The sequence below is a fragment of the Moschus berezovskii genome, chromosome 24, assembly GCF_049115385.1.
Source record: "Moschus berezovskii isolate FMDL1 chromosome 24, NW_MosBer_1.0, whole genome shotgun sequence".
Taxonomy (NCBI): domain Eukaryota; kingdom Metazoa; phylum Chordata; class Mammalia; order Artiodactyla; family Moschidae; genus Moschus; species Moschus berezovskii.
The window spans coordinates 62,017,234-62,036,257 of NC_142483.1; the positions used below are offsets into that span (position 1 = coordinate 62,017,234).

A 19,024-nucleotide genomic window follows, 5' to 3' on the forward strand; every position below is an offset into this window, starting at 1 on the left:
CAATGCATGAAAGTGAAGTCGCTCAGTCGTGTCCGACTCTTAACGACCCTGTGGACTACAGCCTACCAGGCTTCCCTGTCCATGGGATTTTCCAGGCAAGAGTACCGGAGTGGGTTGCCTTCTCCAGTGGCTGCCATAGCAGATATTAAAAATACATAAAAACAAATACAGCAATGCTTTAATAAAAGCAATACTGGCAGGTGCTGAGGCCACAGGAAGAGGCATAACCTGCAGGCATGCAAGGCTGACTGCACCTACCTAGAGAGATGTCAGGGCCAGGTGACCCTTGCGATCACTGTCATCTCTCTCTCTCACACTCACAGCAGAACTAAGTACTTTTTCCTGCCTTATTCAAGTTCAAAATTCTTTCCCACCACCTCTGCTCCCTTTGCCTAGGAAGATTTGTATAAATCAATATAACGTTGGCCTTGCTTAGATATTCTGCCCTCACCAATCACATACAAGCTAACATGTCTCACAGAACAGAGCACTCAGAATTCTACACTGTCCTCAGAGCAGCTGGTCTGAGTCCTTAGGGAGGTTGCCTGCTCATTCAGGGGCACAGGCAGGTGAAACCAGGGCTAGAGGCCTCCCAAGGCTGGGTTTGCCCCATCCCATAACCACTCCTGTGATCTATGAAAGAAATAATTCCCAGAGAAAGATGTGACCACAGATAAGTGCAAATACTTACATATAATAAGTGGGATAGAGCCCTTCAAAATACCAGCAATGTTTTTTGGCCTCTGTGCACTGGAAATAGAAGGAAGAAAAGATTTGTCAGTGAAAACTCATTTGCATACTGTTGAGAAGATCTCACATAAAAAAACAGGGAAGTATGAGCGAAAGCAGCTTAAAGTGTGAGAAGCAGGCGTTGGCGGGACAATGAACCAGAGGGAGATTCACCCACTACATGACTTTTTATTTCTTCAAAATTTTTGAAAGAGAAGAAAACATCTCTTTCCTTATAAGCAAGGTGAAAAGACAGCCTTCAGAATGGGAGAAAATAATAGCAAATGAAGCAACTGATAAAAGATTAATCTCCAAAATATACAAGCAGCTCCTGCAGCTCATTTTTCTAGCTTTTCTAACTACAAGGGGATGAATAATTCATTAAAATGCAAATTTAAAACAATCCATTTTTAAAAATTCACATGGTATGATACTTCAAATATCTAAAAATGCTAGAAATAATTATAAAGATTCCCCCTAATTTTTGCTTTTGAAAAACATCTCCCAGAGTTTTAACATTTCTAGATCTTTATATTTCAGGATATAGTGACTCGCGAACAATGCAGTGGTTCGGAGCACCCACCCTCCACACAGTTGAAAATTCACGTAGGACTTATGGGTCAGCCCTCCATCACCATGGCCCCACGGATCATGTAGTGTTGTATTTACTACTGAAAAAAATCACATATAAGTGGAGCCATACAGTTCAAGGGTCTACAGTATTCTAAAAGGCATATTCCCCAGTGGGCACCTATGCCTGCCAGACTCGGTGAGACAGAATTGACCTGATACAATCAGTGGGGGCCCTGCCCTCGTTCATTTCCAGGGATGAGAAAGACGGAAGAGGGGGACAAGGAGGGACTTCCCTGTGTTTTCCAAGGAAGTTGAGGCTGAATTTTCCAGATGGCAGGGCTGAGCAGATGTGATACCTCCCTGGGGGATTCAGTATCTCAAATACCTGACAAGTGACAGCAAGCCAGTGGCACCAACTGCAAGCAAGAGTGCCAAAGCAGAAATGCTCTGACCGAGCTGAGCAAGGCTTTTCTAAAATTACTCCACTCATGCCATTATGTTTAAAAAATACACAACTTCCTACCTTCATGACCCAGTTCATTGGCTCCCATATGTAAATAACACCTTCAAAATATTACAATGCAAAAGTACCAGCAGGAAAAGGCACAGTGAAAACAAAGCTTTCTTTGGGCAAAGCAGGGACCAACTGTGTTGTTCATCTCGCTTCTCCAGGGTGTATGCTGATGCCCTTCTACCTCAGTCTGCCTGACAGCGGTAGGTCAGAAACACACCCCAAATCTACAGCAGAACGTCAAGGAAGAGGTGAGTATGAATGATATGTGTTAGGCTGACTAAATTCAATGAGTTATGAAAAGAGCATGAAACACTGGATTTTAAAAAATATATATGCTTTAAGACACTCAGAAGCACATTTGGGCAGCCTGAAGTGATCCAGCTTTATTAATGGAAAATGAGTTTAATTTAGACTAGGTTAGCTCTTGTCCAATTCAAGAAACGAAGTTCAGACAGCTAAAGAAATCATTTTATTTTGTCAAGGAAGAACAATTTCAGGTCTCTACCCTAAGTTACAATTCATTTCACTAGAGTCTTCCATGATAAACTGAGAAACAGGGTCTCATTTCCAGGTGGCATTTCCAATGTCTCTTCTTCATTATCCGTCACCACTAGAGACAGACACACTTTCTTGGAATTCGATACTCAAGTTCCACACACAGTCAAGAAATGGTGTCCCTAATGCCAGTCCTGAAACTCGGGGCATCAGAGCCAAGTCCAACCCCCTGCTTATTGCTGCTCTGGTCACCCCCACAGGCATCTCACTGGAGACTCAGACCCACGGGCCCAGGAGCAAGGGCCAGCAGTGCCTCAGCGGTCAGGACATGCCCTCAGCATCTGCTGTGGGACAGCCCTTTACCTGAAGACCTCCTATTCAAAGCAGCCACATTTTTGGACCCAAGCACCACATCTCCTAATTCTTAAGGTAACAACAATAATAGTATCATTTTTGCCTTTTACGATTTTTTTCTTGGTGTGTGAATATGAGGAATGCCATTTTACAAATTAAACACTGGGACCCCTCACAGGTGTCTTGCTCAAAACCACATTTCTTGCCAGTGTGGTTTCGCCTAGATTAATCAACATTACCCTGAAGAACTTCCTTTGCCCACCTCCCATGTCCCCATGTTGCTGTATGACTGGAGGACAGACTGACATGAGATCTGCTCCCAGTTCCACCATCAGCAGGTGAGCGGCTTGGGAAGGCAGGTTCCCAGTTTGGGCCTCCTATGAACTTAGCAGCAGCACGGGTGGTAGGAAGATGCACACGCATGTCTAGCAGAACCCATGGGAGCATGAGCTTCAGAGCTACAGCAAGTTAAATAACAACTTGAATTGTGAGACAGCACAACTCTCAGACACTCCCACATGTGGCTGTTGGGAAGGAAGAGCAATCTCTGCAAAACTATGGTTGCATTTCTCTTTCACGGATTCCCTCTACACAAAGATGGAACACCACATGCACAAGGTTATGTACTGTGGCATTATTTCTAACAGTGAAATTCTAGAAACAATGTAAATACATACTCACAGTAGGCTGATCAGATAGAGAACAGTATGTCTATACAACGGAGGACTAAGCAGCCAACAAGAATGAAGTTTCTCAGAACCTGAATGAAATGATTTCCACAATGCAGTGCTGTGAAAAAGCAACATGAAGAAGGGCACATGTAGCACACTAATTTTTACGGAAAAGGAAACCTGTACGTTTGGTTAATTTTTTTTTACAAAAAGAACCACAGGAAAGGTATAGTGAAAAGTAATGAGAATACTTGTCCTGTAGGGGAGGTGGCAGAGAAGTGGCAGAGGCTGGGGCAGGAATGGGGATTCTGTGAGTACACTTTTTTTTTTGGCCACACTGTGCGGCATGCAGGATCTTAGTTCTCTGACCAGGGATCAAACTTGTGCCCCCTGTAGTAGAAGTATGAAGTCTTAACCATTGGACCATCAAGAAAGTCCCCGAGTATACTGTTTTATATAGGTTGATGTTTGAATCATGTAAATGTTTTCATATTCAAATAACAAAGTCTGGAGAAGGAAATGGCAACCCCTCCAGTATTCCTGCCTGGAGAATCCCATGGACAGAGGAGGCTAGCAGGCAAAGTCAGTGGGGTCACAAAAGTGTCAGGCACCACTTAGTGACTAAACAGCAACATTTAAATTGTACAATATGACACATTTTAATATATGTGCGAACCTATAATATCACAAGATTATGGTAATGAACATATTATTGCCCACAAAAATTTTCTTATGCCCCTTAATGATCTCTTCTTGTCCTCCCTATCCAGATGCAGTTACTGATTTATTTCATTTCATAATACATTAGTTTGAATTTTCTAGAAGTTTATATAAATGTAATACAATATGAGATTTTTTCACCTTCTATCAGTAAGCATAATTGTTTTGAGATTATTTACTGTTGTTGGGAATGTCAATATATTATTCCTTTTTGCAATGAGTAATGTTTCCCTGTGTATGGATGTTATACAGTTGCTTATCCATCAATTGTTAACAAACATTTAGGTTGTTTCCATGGCTTCCCTGCTGGCTCAGATGGTAAAGAATCTGCCCACAATGTGGGAGACACAGGTTCGATCCCTGGGTTGGGAAGATCCCCTGGAGAAGGAAATGACAACTCACCCTAGTATTCTTGCCTGGAGGATCCCATGGACAGAGGAGCCTGGTGGCTACAGTCCATGGGGTCACAAAGAGTTGGACACAGCTCAGTGAGTAACACACTAGGTTGTTTCCAGGTTCTATCTTTTAAAAATAAATCATATTTGAAACAAAAAGAAAAGAAAAAAATAACGTAAAAGATTTTTTAAAAATCCACTTTCCCAAGCTTGAAGAGATTCCCTGAGTTCCACCACAGAGCTCCTACACAGGCTACCACTTTGTTGGGAGCAACCACACAGGGAGCTGGGATTAACACAAGAGACTTACAAAAACACCCTCCCCTCCTGCTGCCCAAAGATGCCAAGGTCGCCCTTTTCTGCCCACTCTTGCTCAGACCACCCCTAGTCTCCTCCCAGTATTTGCTGTGGTGTCTAGTAAATCCATTGGTGCTTGCTGACTATTTTGGCGATGACCTTCCATCATTTATCACTAAAGCCACTGAAATAAGACCTATTTTTTAAATATTAACCCAGTCTGTTCCTTTGTAAAATATTCTCTAAGTAAAATGTCGCAGTTATATTTCCTGAGACAGAAGAGAAAAATCTCTGTTAAACTGAGCTAGCTACCTACCATTTAAATTCTTGAAATTTGCTAATATCCAGGCAACTTCTTCACTACTTTTGGATGCTGGACTTTTACAACAGCTTTTATCAATAGAGCAACAACACATATATATGGTACCTCACAAAAGTTAACGCATCATTATATCATTTTACAGGTGAATAATATGAAGAACACAAGTCATGTTTCATTAATTGTAAAACAATTTCATTAACTGTAAAACTGAATGAGGACGGGGGAGTCCTGACCCTTTCCACTGTTGAGCCTCTCCTCCAGCAAAAACTGGTTAATTGAGCACCAGTGCTAAAGTCACCTTGCACAAGCACCTGAGAGACCCAGTGGTAAAAACGGAGATTAGGCTCTCCAGGTAGGTAGTGCAGAGGGAACCCACCCAGGATGGAGAGCCAGATTCTACCAAGGCAAAGTCTACCAGCAGAGCCATAGTTAGCCTACTGATTCCAGTTTCCAAATCAGCATAAACACCAGAATTCAGGGTGTTGCCAGACAGCTCAAGTGTTGCAGATATGGTTAAAATGGGCATTTGTAAAGGAGAGCTAGGGTGCTTTCCAGAATACTCCCCTACAGTGCTGGGCTGTCAGAGGCAGCCCCACACACAGGCTGATGGCAGCATGGCGAAAAGTGGCAAGAAGGCACTGTGCCGGGTTCCACTGCACTGGGGCCAGGATGAAGCCACCCATAGAGGAAGGATGGATTAAAACCCAAAGAACTGTATTCCAATTCTGACGGCCACTTACCAACCACGTTGTCAGTTGGCCTGGCTCTCAGCATCCTTTCTTTAAAGCAGGATGGACTCTCATCCCTGCTGAATGTATGAGAGAGCCTGATGAACTAATTGAGACTGAATACCTCAAAATGCCTGGCCAGACCCGGGTATGGCTCCAGGAGTTTTACAGCCAGTTAGCACTCTATTTGGAAATATGCATCCTGAACCCAGCTTTCTTACTTCTCCGGAACAAATGACTTCCAAGGCTCATTCTTACTGTGATCATTTATCATTTAAGCAAAAGCAAAATATCCTGAAAACAAAGATTCTAAATACATAATACCTTACATTTTGGAAAACTGTGGTATGCAGTTTTCTAAAATCTCCTTAAAAGATTAAGCCCCTTTCCAAAAAGAGTTTGAAAAGTAAACAAGGGGAAAAAAAAACATTTCAGGGTTTTATGTCTACTTCCAAAAGTAGCTCAACCCATTCTATAAAGATATTACCAAGACTTCTTAAAAACTGACCATCTACTGAAACAGAAAATACATTTTTTAGGAGAGATCAGCCAGCTACTTCTTGTCACTGATGGTGTCCTCGACAGCCAGGCTGCTCCACCATGTTCTGGGCAAACGGTGGGCCTTCACTGAGCTCATGGAAGCACTAGTAGTAGAGCTATCTATTTCCTGAAGAGAGAGTAGAGAGTAGCAACATTCAATTTATAAACTATTGACAAAGTAGAACCTGCAGGAATGCGAGAAAACATTTACTGTCAGGCACAATCCAAGTGAGATAATCTTAAGATTTAAACTGGAAAGGCTTGTAAGTTGTCTGTACTCAGGAAAGAATCCTAACGGTCTGTCATTCAAGTACTCAGTTCAGTTCAGTTCAGTCGCTCAGTCGTGTCCGACTCTCTGCAACCCCATGAATCACAGCACGCCAGGCCTCCCTGTCCATCACCAACTCCCGGAGTTCATTCAAACTCATGTCCACAGAGTCGGTGATGCCATCCAGCCATCTCATTCTCGGTCGTCCCCTTCTCCTCCCGCCCCCAACCTTTCCCAGCATCAGAGTCTTTTCCAGTGAGTCAACTCGTCGCATGAGGTGGCCAAAGTATTGCAGTTTCAGCTTTAGCATCAGTCCTTCCAATGAACACCCAGGATCGATCTCCCTTAGAATGGACTGGTTGGATCTCCTTGCGGTACAAGGGGCTCTCAAGAGTCTTCTCCAACACCATAGTTCAAAAGCATCAATTCTTCGGCGATCAGCTTTCTTCACATTCCAACTCTCACATCCATACATGACCACGGGAAAAACCATAGCCTTGACTAGACGGACCTTTGTTGGCAAAGTAATGCATTCAAGGACTATGACATTATAAATGTAGTTTTGTTCCGTCTATTCAGTCGCTCAGTCGTGTCCGACTCTTTGCGACACCATGGACTGTAGCCTACCAGGCTTCTCCGTCCATGGGATTCTCCAGGCAAGAATACTGGAGTGGGTTACCATTTCCTTCTCCAGGGGATCTTCCCGACAGCCCTCCTAAATATAGTTATCCATAGTGAGGCAAGAACAGGCTCCAAACAGGCCCCAAAGAACAATTCCTTGCAAATCTCAAATAATAATTCTCATATTGACATAAATTATTCTACATCTATCTCCACTGTATAGGAAGAATCAAGATGCCACTGTTTGATAAAATTGAACATCCTTTTTCTGTTCCAAATTCAAAGAATCAGTACCACAATACTGATCAAGTTCAAAGATCAGTACCACTATACTGATCAACTTTGAGAGAACTGAAGCCACCTGTGACTTTGGACACGTGGTGGTCAAGAGCAAACTCTAAGGGATTCAAAGCACTGAGGAGTTTATCTAAATTCTACCCTCCTCCCTCTGTTCAGTGGAGGCTGCACTGGGGTCTGTGAATAGCAAACTGGCAAATGAGGGCATCACTAACAGAACTAATCCCACCTGGAAAGTAAGTACCCCTGTTTTACTTATTGTGGTAATAACTTTAGGTGGTCTGTTATGGACCAGTAAGTACACAATCTGCTGTGAGACAGTGGCAGGGGGGTCCCCAAGAAAATCAACATGATGACGCTCTCCATCCTGTGCTGGAACCTGGTGCTTCTTTTAATTTCATCAACGTGCCTGGAGGCTGCATTCAGTTCAACCCACTTTGCTTCAGCCCCATTAGCTAGGGCATCCACAGTCTCATGGAGGGACCCTCCGAGACACTGGCTGGTCTTGTGCTTAGCACCAGAGACAGAGGCACAAGGTATGGAGAGGCCTGGTTGAAGTCTGATCAAAAATTTACAATGGGAACGCTTGATCCTCATTGAGGCAGAGCTGCCAGAGGCTAGGAAAAACCCTAATAGCGCTATCTCCTGCTCCTGTGGCCACCAGCACCACTGTGTACCTGGTGCTGCCAGGGCCTCCACATTCCAAGCAGCTGTGCCACTTCCACGCATGGTCCTCTAACTCCTGACAAGCAGAAGTTGAAATAAAACCACAGTTAAACCCCAGGGGCAGTGGGGCTAAGGAAGAGGATCAAAAAACTTCCCACCAGCTGTACAAGCTATAGATCAAATCCACACATTCTAGGTGGACTCTGTATCTATGGAATATATAAAAAGGGCAATGAGTGTTCTCACAAAAGAAAAAGCCCTAGTGAAGCAGGGGTAGACAGTGGAGGCAAAACCACATAGGAGCAGGGCAAGATTAGAGTATGAGCTGTCCTCATGGAAGGTCCAGAGACCAGCCCAGTATTGGAGGGCCTCCTATGGATGCAGACGTGGGCTGTGACTCACAGTGGTGAAAAGGATACTGACAGCTGAGATCCAACAAAAATATTTATTATTATGCTTATAGTTTGATTTGTTCTGGATGTTTCTCTTCTATTTTTTGTGTTGTTGTAGCTGTTATTTCTTTTTTATTATTAACTCTGTTTAACCTTCTGAGAACTTTTTTTTTAAATCACACTTTTTATTTCCATTATATAATTCTACCTCTATGTTGGGTTTTTGGGTTTCTGTGGGGTATTTTCTTTTTCCTTTTTAAATTTTGTTTGTTTCTCATATTGTTCTTTTCCTGCTGTAGTTATTCTTTTATATATGTTTATATATATGTTATATATATATACATAAATGTTATATTTTTATATGTATGTTTATATATATATGCTATATATATATTTTTAGCTTATATGCAAGTACATCATGCAAAATGCCAGAATGGATGAAGTGCAAGCTGGAATCAAGATTGCCAGGAGAAATATCAATAACTTCAGATATGCAGATGACACCATGTGGCAGAAAGCAAAGAGAAACTAAACAGCCTCTTGATGAAGATGAAAGAGGAGAGTGAAAAAGCTGGCTTAAAACTCTACAGTCAAAAAAACTAAGATCATGTTATCTGGTCCCATCACGTCATGGAAAATACATGGCAAAATGAGGGAAACAGTGACAGACTATTTTCTTCGGCTCCAAAATCACTGCAGATGGTGACTGCAGCCATGAAATTAAAAGACACTTGCTCCTTGGAGAAAAGCTATGACAAACCTAGACAGCATATTAAAAAGCAGAGACATTACTTTGCTGACAAAGATTCATCTAGTCAAAGCTATGGCTTTTCCAGTAGTCATGTATGGATGTGAAAGTTGGACCATAAAGCTGAGTGCCAAAGAATTGATGCTTTTGAACTGTTGTGTTGGAGAAGATTCTCAAGAGTCCCTTGGACTGCAAGGAAAGCCAACCAGTCCATCCTAAAGGAAATCAGTCCTGAATATTCATTGGAAGGACTGATGCTGAAGCTGAAACTCCACTACTTTGGCCACCTGATGCAAAGAACTGACTCACTGGAAAAAGCCCTTGATGTTGGGAAAGATTGTGGGTGGGAGGAGAAGGGGACGACAGAGGATGAGGTGGTTGGATGGCATCACCAACTCGATGGACATGAGTGTGAGTAAGCTCTGAGAGTTGGTGATGGCAGGGAAGCCTGGCATGCTGCAGTCCGTGGGATTGCAAAGAGTCAGACACAACTGAGCGACTGAACTGACATATATTTATACGTGTTATATACTTGTATATATGTAAAAGAATAACTACAGCAGGAAAAGAACAACATGTGTAAATATATATTTTTCTATATAGTTCTATTTTTCTTTTGTTTTCTTCCTTTGCTCTATTTCACCATGTTTGTTAGTTTGTTTGGTTTTCTTTGCTCTATTCCCCAATTGGTAGTCTCCTTTGGTCTTGTTTTCTGGTTTGTGTTTTAGTTAGTTTTGTTTTTAATTAGTTGATACCATTCTTAGCTTTCTTTGCTTGCCAGGTCACTGTCTTGTACTTTGTTTTCTTTGGACTATTTTGGCATTTTGTGTGTGTTCCTTTGTTTTTGTTATTATTGGCTGATTATCCATTTATCTTTTGTCTGGGGATCGTTTTTTGTTTGTGTTTGTTTTAATCTTCTTTAATGCCATAACAAATGGCTTGTAGGATATTGGTTCCCTGGCCAGAGGTCGAGTTTGAGCCTTTGTGGGGGGAAACTGAGTCCAGGATACTAGACTGCAGAGAACTCCTGACACGAGGGAGTGTTAACTACTAAGAACTCCCACGAAGGCCTCCACCTGTGTCCAAGACTTGACATCACCTAACTGCTAGCAGCACCCAGTGCAGGATGCCTCACCCAAGCAAGACAAAAACAGCAGACAGGCTTCCCACAGCTGCCCCAAAACATGCTACCTCACACAGCCCTACCCACCAGAGGGAAAAAACAGAACTATTCCCACAAGAACACAGGCACAAGTCCCTCCCAACATGAAGCCTACCCAAAGCACTGAACCAAATCCAGCCACTAAGGGTAGAGACCAAAAGGAGGAACTGTGACCCTATAGCCTGGGGAAAGTAGACCTCAGATACAGTAAGTTAGAAAAAATGAATAAAGACAGAGAAATACTCTGCAAATGAAGGAAAAAGACCAAATAAACAAAGAGGAAATAGGCAAACTATCTGAAAAAGAACTCAGAGTGACAATAGTAAAGATGATAAAAACCTCCAAAATAGAAAGGAGAAAATACGAATCAATTAACGCACTTAACGAGGACATAGAAGAAAGAAAGAACAAACACACATAAAAGAAACAACATAATTACTGAAATTAAACATACTCTAGAAGGAATCAATAGCAGAGTAACTAACAAAAGCAGAAGAACAGGTAAGTGAGCTGGAAGACAGAATGGTGGAAATAACTGCTAAGGAGCAGAATAAAGAAAGAAGAATAGAAAGAACTAAGGACAGTCTCAGAGACCTTTAGGATAATATTAAAAGCACCAACATTCGAATTATAGGGGTTCCAGAAAAAGAAGAGAAAATGAAAGAGTCTAAGAAAATTTTTGAACAGATTACACTCGAAAACTTTCATAACATGGGAAAAGAAATAGCCAATCAAGTCCAACAAGCACAGAGATACCAATCCAGGATAAACCCAAGGAGAAACACGCTGAGAAATATAGATCAAACTAACAAAGATTAAAAAAAAAAGAAAAAATATTTTTAAAAATTAACAAAAAAGCAACAAGTAACACACAAGGGAAACCCCACACAATTAACCACTGATCTTTCAGCAGAAACTCTATAGGCTGGACGGGAATGGCAGCACACAGTTTAAGTACTGCAAGGGGAAAATCTACATCTAAGAATACTCTATCCAGCAAGGATCTCATTCAAAAATTGAAGAAGAAAACAAAAGCTTTACAGACAAGCACAAGTTAAAGAGCACTACCAAACCAGCTTTATAGCAAATGTTAAAGGGACTTCTATATGGAGGAAATACAAGAGAAGGAAGAGACCTACAAAAAACAAATCCAAAACAATTAAGAAAATGCCAATAGGAACATATATATCAATAATTACTTTAAACGTAAATGACTTAAATGCTCCAACCAAAAGACATAGACTAGTTGAATGGATACAAAAAGAAGAGCCATATACATGCTGTCTACAAGAGACCCAGTTCAGACCTAGAGACACATACAGACTGAAAGTGAAAGTATGGAAAAAGATATTCCATGAAAACGGAAATCAAAAGAAAGCCAGAGTAACAATTCTTACATAAGACAAAATAGACCTTAAAATAAAGAATATTGCAAGAGATAAAGAAGGACACTACATAATGATCAATGGATTACTCCAAGAAGACATATCAATTATAAATATTTATGCACCCCACACAGGAGCACCTCAATACATAAAGCAAATGCTAACAGACAAAAAACTAAACATACACAGAAAAAGCTTTTGACAAAATTCAGCACCCATGTATGATAAACTCTTCAGAAAATGGACATAGACGGAAATTACCTCAACATAATAAAGGCCATATATCATATACCAGAACTGACTCATTTGAAAAGACCCTGATGCTAGGAAGGATTGAAGGTGCGAGGAGAAGGGGACGACAGAGAAGGAGATGGCTGGATGGCATCACCGACTCGATGGACATGAGTTTGAGTGAAATCTGGGAGTTGGTGATGGACAGGGAGGCCTGGTGTGCTGTGATTCATGGGGTCGCAAAGAGTCGGACATGACTGAGTGACTGAAATGAAATGAACTGAAGTAGAAAAAAGAGCTGTATATAGAAAACTGTATGATACTACTGAAATAAGCTAAAGAAAACATAAACAGATGGAGAGATATACTATGTTGCTGGACTGGAAGACTCAGTACTGCAAAAACGGACTGTATTACCCAAAGTAATCTACCAATTCAATGCAATTCCTATCAAATTATCAATGGCACTTTTCACAGAACAAGAATAAAATATTTCACAATGCGGAGGGAAACACAAAGACCCCCCAGATATCCAAAGTCATCTTTAGAAAGAAATGAGCTATAAGAATCAACTTTCTGAATTCACACTATACTACAAAGCTACAGTCATCAAAACAGTATTGTATCAACACAAAAACAGAAATATGGCCCAATGGAACAAGACAGAAAGCTCAGACATAAACCGAAGTAATTATGGGCACCTTATTTTGGACAAAGGAGGCAAGAATACACAATAGTGAAAAGACAGTCTCGTTAGTAAGTAGTAGACTCTACACATGGACATCACCAGATGGTCAACACCGAAATCAGATTGATTATATTCTTTGCAGCCAAAGATGGAGAAGCTCTATACAGTTAGCAAAAACAAGACCAGGAGCTGACTGTGGATCAGATCATGAACTTCTTATTGCCAAATTCAGACTTCAATTGAAGAAAGAAGGGAAAATCACTAGACCATTCAGATATGACATAAATCAAATCCCTTATGATTATACAGTGGAAGTAAGAAATAGATTTAAGGGACTAGATCTGATGGATAGAGTGCCTGATGAACCATGGACAGAGGTTCGTGACACTGTACAGGAGACAGGGACCAAGACCATCCCCATGGAAAAGAAATGCAAAAAAGCAAAATGGCTGTCTGAGGAGGCCTTATAAATAGCTGTGAAAAGAAGAGAAATGAAAAGCAAAGGAGAAAAGGAAAGATATAAGCATCTAAATTCAGAGTTCCAAAGAATAGCAAGGAGAGATAAGAAAGCCTTCCTCACTGGTCAATGCAAAGATATGTATGAAACAACAGAATAGGAAAGACTAGAGATCTCTTCAAGAAAATTAGAGATACCAAGGGAATATTTCATGCAAAGATGGGCTCGATAAAGGACAGAAATGGTATGGACCTAACAGAAGCAGAAGATATTAAGAAGAGGTGGCAAGAATACACAGAAGAACTGTACAAAAAAGATCTTCACGACCCAGATAATCACGATGGCGTGATCACTCACCTAGAGCCAGACATCTTGGAATGTGAAGTCAAGTGGGCCTTAGAAAGCATCACTACGAACAAAGCTAGTAGAGGTGATGGATTTCCAGTTGAGCTATTTCAAATCCTGAAAGATGATGCTGTGAAAGTGCTGCACTTAATATGCCAGCAAATTTGGAAAACCCAGCAGTGGCCACAGGACTGGAAAAGGTCAGTCTTCATCCCAATCCCAAAGAAAGGCAATGTCAAAGAATGCTCAAACTACTGCACAATTGCACTCATCTCACATGCTAGTAAAGTAATGTTCAAAATTCTCCAAGCCAGGCTTCAGCAATACGTGAACCGTGAACTTCCAGATGTTCAAGCTGGTTTTAGTAAAGGCAGAGGCACCAGAGATCAAATTGCCAACATCTGCTGGATCATGGAAAAAGCAAGAGAGTTCCAGAAAAACATCTATTTCTGCTTCACTGACTATGCCAAAGCCTTTGACTGTGTGGATCACAACAAACAGTGGAAAATTCTGAAAGAGATGGGAATACCAGACCACCTGACCTGCCTCTTGAGAAATCTGTATGCAGGTCAGGAAGCCACAGTTCGAACTGGACATGGAACAACAGACTGGTTCCAAATAGGAAAGGGAGTACGTCAAGGTTGTATATTGTCACCTTGCTTATTTAACTTATATGCAGAGTACATCATGAGGAACACTGGGCTGGAAGAAGCACAAGCTGGAATCAAGATTGCCGGGAGAAAGATCAATAACCTCAGATAGGCAGATGATACCACCCTTATGGCAGAAAGTGAAGTAGAACTAAAAAGACTCTTGATGAAAGTGAAAGAGGAGAGTGAAAAGGTTGGCTTGAAGCTCAACATTCAGAAAACTAAGATCATGGCATCTTGTCCCACCACTTCATGGCAAATAGATGGGGAAACAGTGGAAACAGTGTCAGACTTTATTTTTGGGGGCTCCAAAATCACTGCAGATGCTGATTGCAGTCATGAAATTAAAAGACGCTTACTGCTTGGGAGGAAAGTTATGACCAACCTAGATGGCATGTTAAAAAGCAGAGACATTACTTTGTCAACCAAGGTCCATCTAGTCAAGGCTATGGTTTTTGCAGTGGTCATGTATGGATGTGAGAGTTGACTGTGAAGAAAGCTGATCACCGAAGAATTGATGCTATTGAACTGTGGTGCTGGAGAAGACTCTTGACAGTCCCTTGAACTGCAAGGAGATCCAACCAGTCTATTCTAAAGGAGATCAATCCTGGGTGTTCATTGGAAGGACTGATGCTAAAGCTGAAGCTCCAATACTTTGGCCACCTCATGTGAAGAATTGACTCACTGGAAAAGATTCTGATGTTCCAGTGTTCTTGCCTGGAGAATCCCAGGGACGGGGGAGCCTGGTTGGCTGCCGTCTATGGGGTCGCACAGAGTCGGACACGACTGAAGTGACTTAGTAGTAGTAGTAGTAGTAGTAGTAGTAGTAGTAGTAGTAGAGAAAGCATGGAGAAGGCAATGGCACCCCACTCCAGTACTCTTGCCTGGCAAATCCCATGGATGGAGGAGCCTGGTAGACTGCAGTCCATGGGGTCGCAAAGAGTCAGACACGACTGAGCGACTTCACTTTTACTTTTCACTTTCATGCACTGGAGATGGCAATGGCAACCCATTCCAGTATTCTTGCCTAGAGAATCCCAGGGACCGGAGCCTTGTGGGCTGACGTCTATGGAGTCGCACAGAGTCGGACACAACTGACGAGAATTAGCAGCAGCAGCAGCAGCTGAGACGGATTGGGGACGGGAGGAGAAGGGGCTGACAAAGAATGAGATGGCTAGATGCCATCACCGATTTGATGGAGGTGAGTTTGAGTGAACTCTGGGAGTTGGAGATGGACAGGGAGGCCTGGCGTGCTGTGATTCATGGGGTCACAAAGAGTCGGACACAACTGAGTGACTGAACTGAGCTGAATTTAAAACTAGGGCTTTCCTGGTGGCTCAGAGGTTAAAGTGCCTGCCTCAAATGCAGGAGACCTGGGTTCGATCTCTGCGTTGGCAAGATCCCTGGAGAAGGAATTAAAAAGCTGGACAGTTACAGGTAAAAGAATGAAATTAGAACACTTCCTAACAACATACACAAAGATACACTAAAAATGGATAAAGATGTAAATGTAAGAACAGAAACTATAAAACTCTTAGCAAAAACAGAGACAGAACACTTTTTGGCATATACAACAGCAAGATCCTCTATGATTCACCCTCTAGAGTAATGGAAATAAAAATAGGCTGAGCTTTCAGGAAGACAGTCAATTCCAAGAGGTGGTGCTTTCAGTGTTTTGCCTAAGAAGCATTGCCTTCCCCAGTGTCATGAGAGGTCTGGTTTAACTCATGGAGGAACCAAAGCTTATGGAGGTTGAAGAAAAAACTAATACCCTAAGAGATGTGGTTGTTGTCCCAGTTCACAGGAGAAGAGATCAAGCCTTGAGCCTTTGGAGTGGGAGCACTGAATCCAAGACCCAAAACCACCAGAGAACTAACCCTCAGTTCAGTTCAGTTCAGTTCAGTTCATTCGCTCAGTCGTGTCCGACTCTCCGCGACCCCATGAATCACAGCACGCCAGGCCTCCCTGTCCATCACCAACTCCCGGAGTACACTCAAACTCATGTCCACAGAGTCGGTGATGTCATCCAGCCATCTCATTCTCCGTCGTCCCCTTCTCCTCCCGCCCCCAACCTTTCCCAGCATCAGAGTCTTTTCCAGTGAGTCAACTCGTCGCATGAGGTGGCCAAAGTATTGCAGTTTCAGCTTTAGCATCAGTTCCAAATAGGAAAAGGTGTACGTCAAGGTTGTATATTGTCACCTTGCTTATTTAACTTATATGCAGAGTACATCATGAGGAACGCTGGGCTGGAAGAAGCACAAGCTGGAATCAAGATTGCTGGGAGAAATATCAATAACCTCAGATATGCAGATGACACCACCCTTATGGCAGAAAGTGAAGAGGAACTCAAAAGCCTCTTGATGAAAGTGAAAGAGGAGAGTGAAAAGGTTGGTTTGAAGCTCAACATTCAGAAAACAAAGATCATGGCATCTGGTCCCATCACTTCATGGGAAATAGATGGAAAAACAGTGGAAACAGTGTCAGACTTTGTTTTTTTGGGCTCCAAAATCACTGCAGATGCTGATTGCAGCCATGAAATTAAAAGACGCTTGCTCCTTGGAAGGAAAGTTATGACCAACCTTGATAGTATATTAAAAAGCAGAGACATTACTTTGCCAACCAAGGTCCGTCTAGTCAAGGCAATGGTTTTTCCCGTGGTCATGTATGGATGTGAGAGTTGGACTGTGAAGAAGGCTGATCGCCGAAGAATCGATGCTTTTGAACTGTGGTGTTGGAGAAGACTCTTGAGAGTCCCTTATACTGCAAGGAGATCCAACCAGTCCATTCTAAAGGAGATCAATCCTGGATGTTCATTGGAGGGACTGGGGGGTATCAAATAGTGAGAACTCACACAAAGGAAACCAGTGTAATACAAGACCCGGCATCAAATAACCTCCAATAGCATCCTATTCAGGACGCCTCATCTAAACAACAAAGAAAACAAAAATACAAACCCAGTCATCAGCAGACAGGAGTACAACCTCAATCACCCTTGCCCATCAGAGGAAAAAGAAACAAACAAAAATTTAGTACAAATATCACCCTATAATAAGCTTACACAAATCACTGGACCAAATTTACAAGGCAGAAACCAAAAGGAAGAAAGAACTCATCTTGAAGCCCGAGAAAATGAGAACTCAAACACAACAAGTCAAAAAAAAAAAAATAATGAAAAAGCAGAAAAATACTACACAAATGAAGGAACAAACTAGAAGCACAGAAGTCCAAATAAATGAAGAGGAAATAGGCAAACTACCTGAAAAAGAATTCAGAATAATGATAGTAAAGATGATAAAAAACCTTGAAAGCCAAATGGAGAAAATGCAACAATCAATTAACAAAGACCTAGAAGAATTAAACATGTAGAGACAAACAACACAAACACTGAAATTAAAAATATTCTAGAAGGAATCAATAGCAGAATATCTAAAGCAGAAAAATGAATCAGTGAGCTGGAAGATAAAATGGTGGAAATAACTTCTGAAGAGCAGAAAAAAAGTAAAAAGAATGGAAAGCACTGTGGATAGTCACAGAGACCTCTGGGACCATATCAAATGCACCAACATTTTAATAACAGGGGTCCCAGAAGAAGACAAAAAGAAAAGGCATGAGAAAACATTCGAAGAGATTATAGTTGAAAATTTCCCCAACGTGGAATAGAAGATAGTCAATCAAGTTCAAGAGGGACAAAGAGTCCCATACAGGATAAACCCAAGGAGAAACACACCAAGACATATACTAATCAAACTAACAAAGAAAGTTTAAACTAAACACAAAGAAAGAATATTAAAAGCAACAAGGGAGAAGCAACAAGTAACATACAAGGGAAACCCCATATGCTTAACAGCTGATCTTTCAGCAGAAACTCTGCAGGGTAGAAGGGAATGGCAGGATATATTTAAAGTACTGAAAGGGAAAAGTCTACAATCAAGATTACCGTACCAGGCAAGGATCTCATTCAAAATTGATGGAGAAATGAAAAGAAATAAAAAGCAAAAGTGAAGAGAATTAGTAGCACCAAACCAACTTTACAACAAATGTTAAACGGACTTATATAGTCAAGAAATACAAGAGTGGAAAAAGATTTACGAAATCAACCCCATACAATTAAGAAAATGGTAATAGGAACATGTATACCAATAATTACTTTAAATGTAAATGGATTAAATGCTCCAACCAAAAGACATAGACTGGCTGAATGGATACAAAAATAAGACCTATATATATGCTGTCTAGAAGAAACCCACTTCAGATCTCAAGACACATATAGACTGAAAGTGAGAGGATGGAAGAATACATTCCATGCAAATAGGAAGCAAAAGAAAGCTGGAGTAGCAATCCTAATATCAGACCCTGAGGGATGGGTTGGGGAGGGAGGTGGGAAGAGGGTTCAGTATGGGGAACACATGTACACCCATTTTTTTATAAATAAAAAAAATAAAATAAACCTTAAAATAAAGAAGATTACAAGAGATAAGGAAGGACACTACATAATGATCAAGGGATCAATACAAGAGGAAGACATAACAATTGTAAATATCTATGCACCCAACACAGGAACACCTCAATACTGAAGACAAACACTAACAGACATAAAAGGAGAAATTGACAGTAACACAATAATAGTTGGAGACTTTAACACCCCAATCACAGATGGACAGGTCATCAAAACAGAAAATTAATAAGGAAACACAATCTTAAATGATACATTAGATGAGTTGGATCTCACTGGTATTTTCAGAGCCATCATTCCAACCAAATGCTGAAGAATACACC

The 19,024-nt window shown here is 41.4% G+C and overlaps 1 protein-coding gene across 2 annotated transcripts in view; it reads right to left on the minus strand.

Moving 5' to 3' along the window:
- VOPP1 (VOPP1 WW domain binding protein) overlaps positions 1-19,024 on the minus strand; it is a 180,155-nt gene that overhangs the window by 93,950 nt on the left and 67,181 nt on the right. Inside the window, exon 2 of one of the 2 annotated variants that reach the window (XM_055414816.2) lies at positions 692-750. The exons of the other annotated variant lie outside the window; for it this stretch is intronic. Coding sequence (XP_055270791.1) covers positions 692-750 — 59 coding nt within the window. The remainder of the gene's footprint in view (positions 1-691; positions 751-19,024) is intronic. 2 annotated transcript variants of the gene reach the window in all.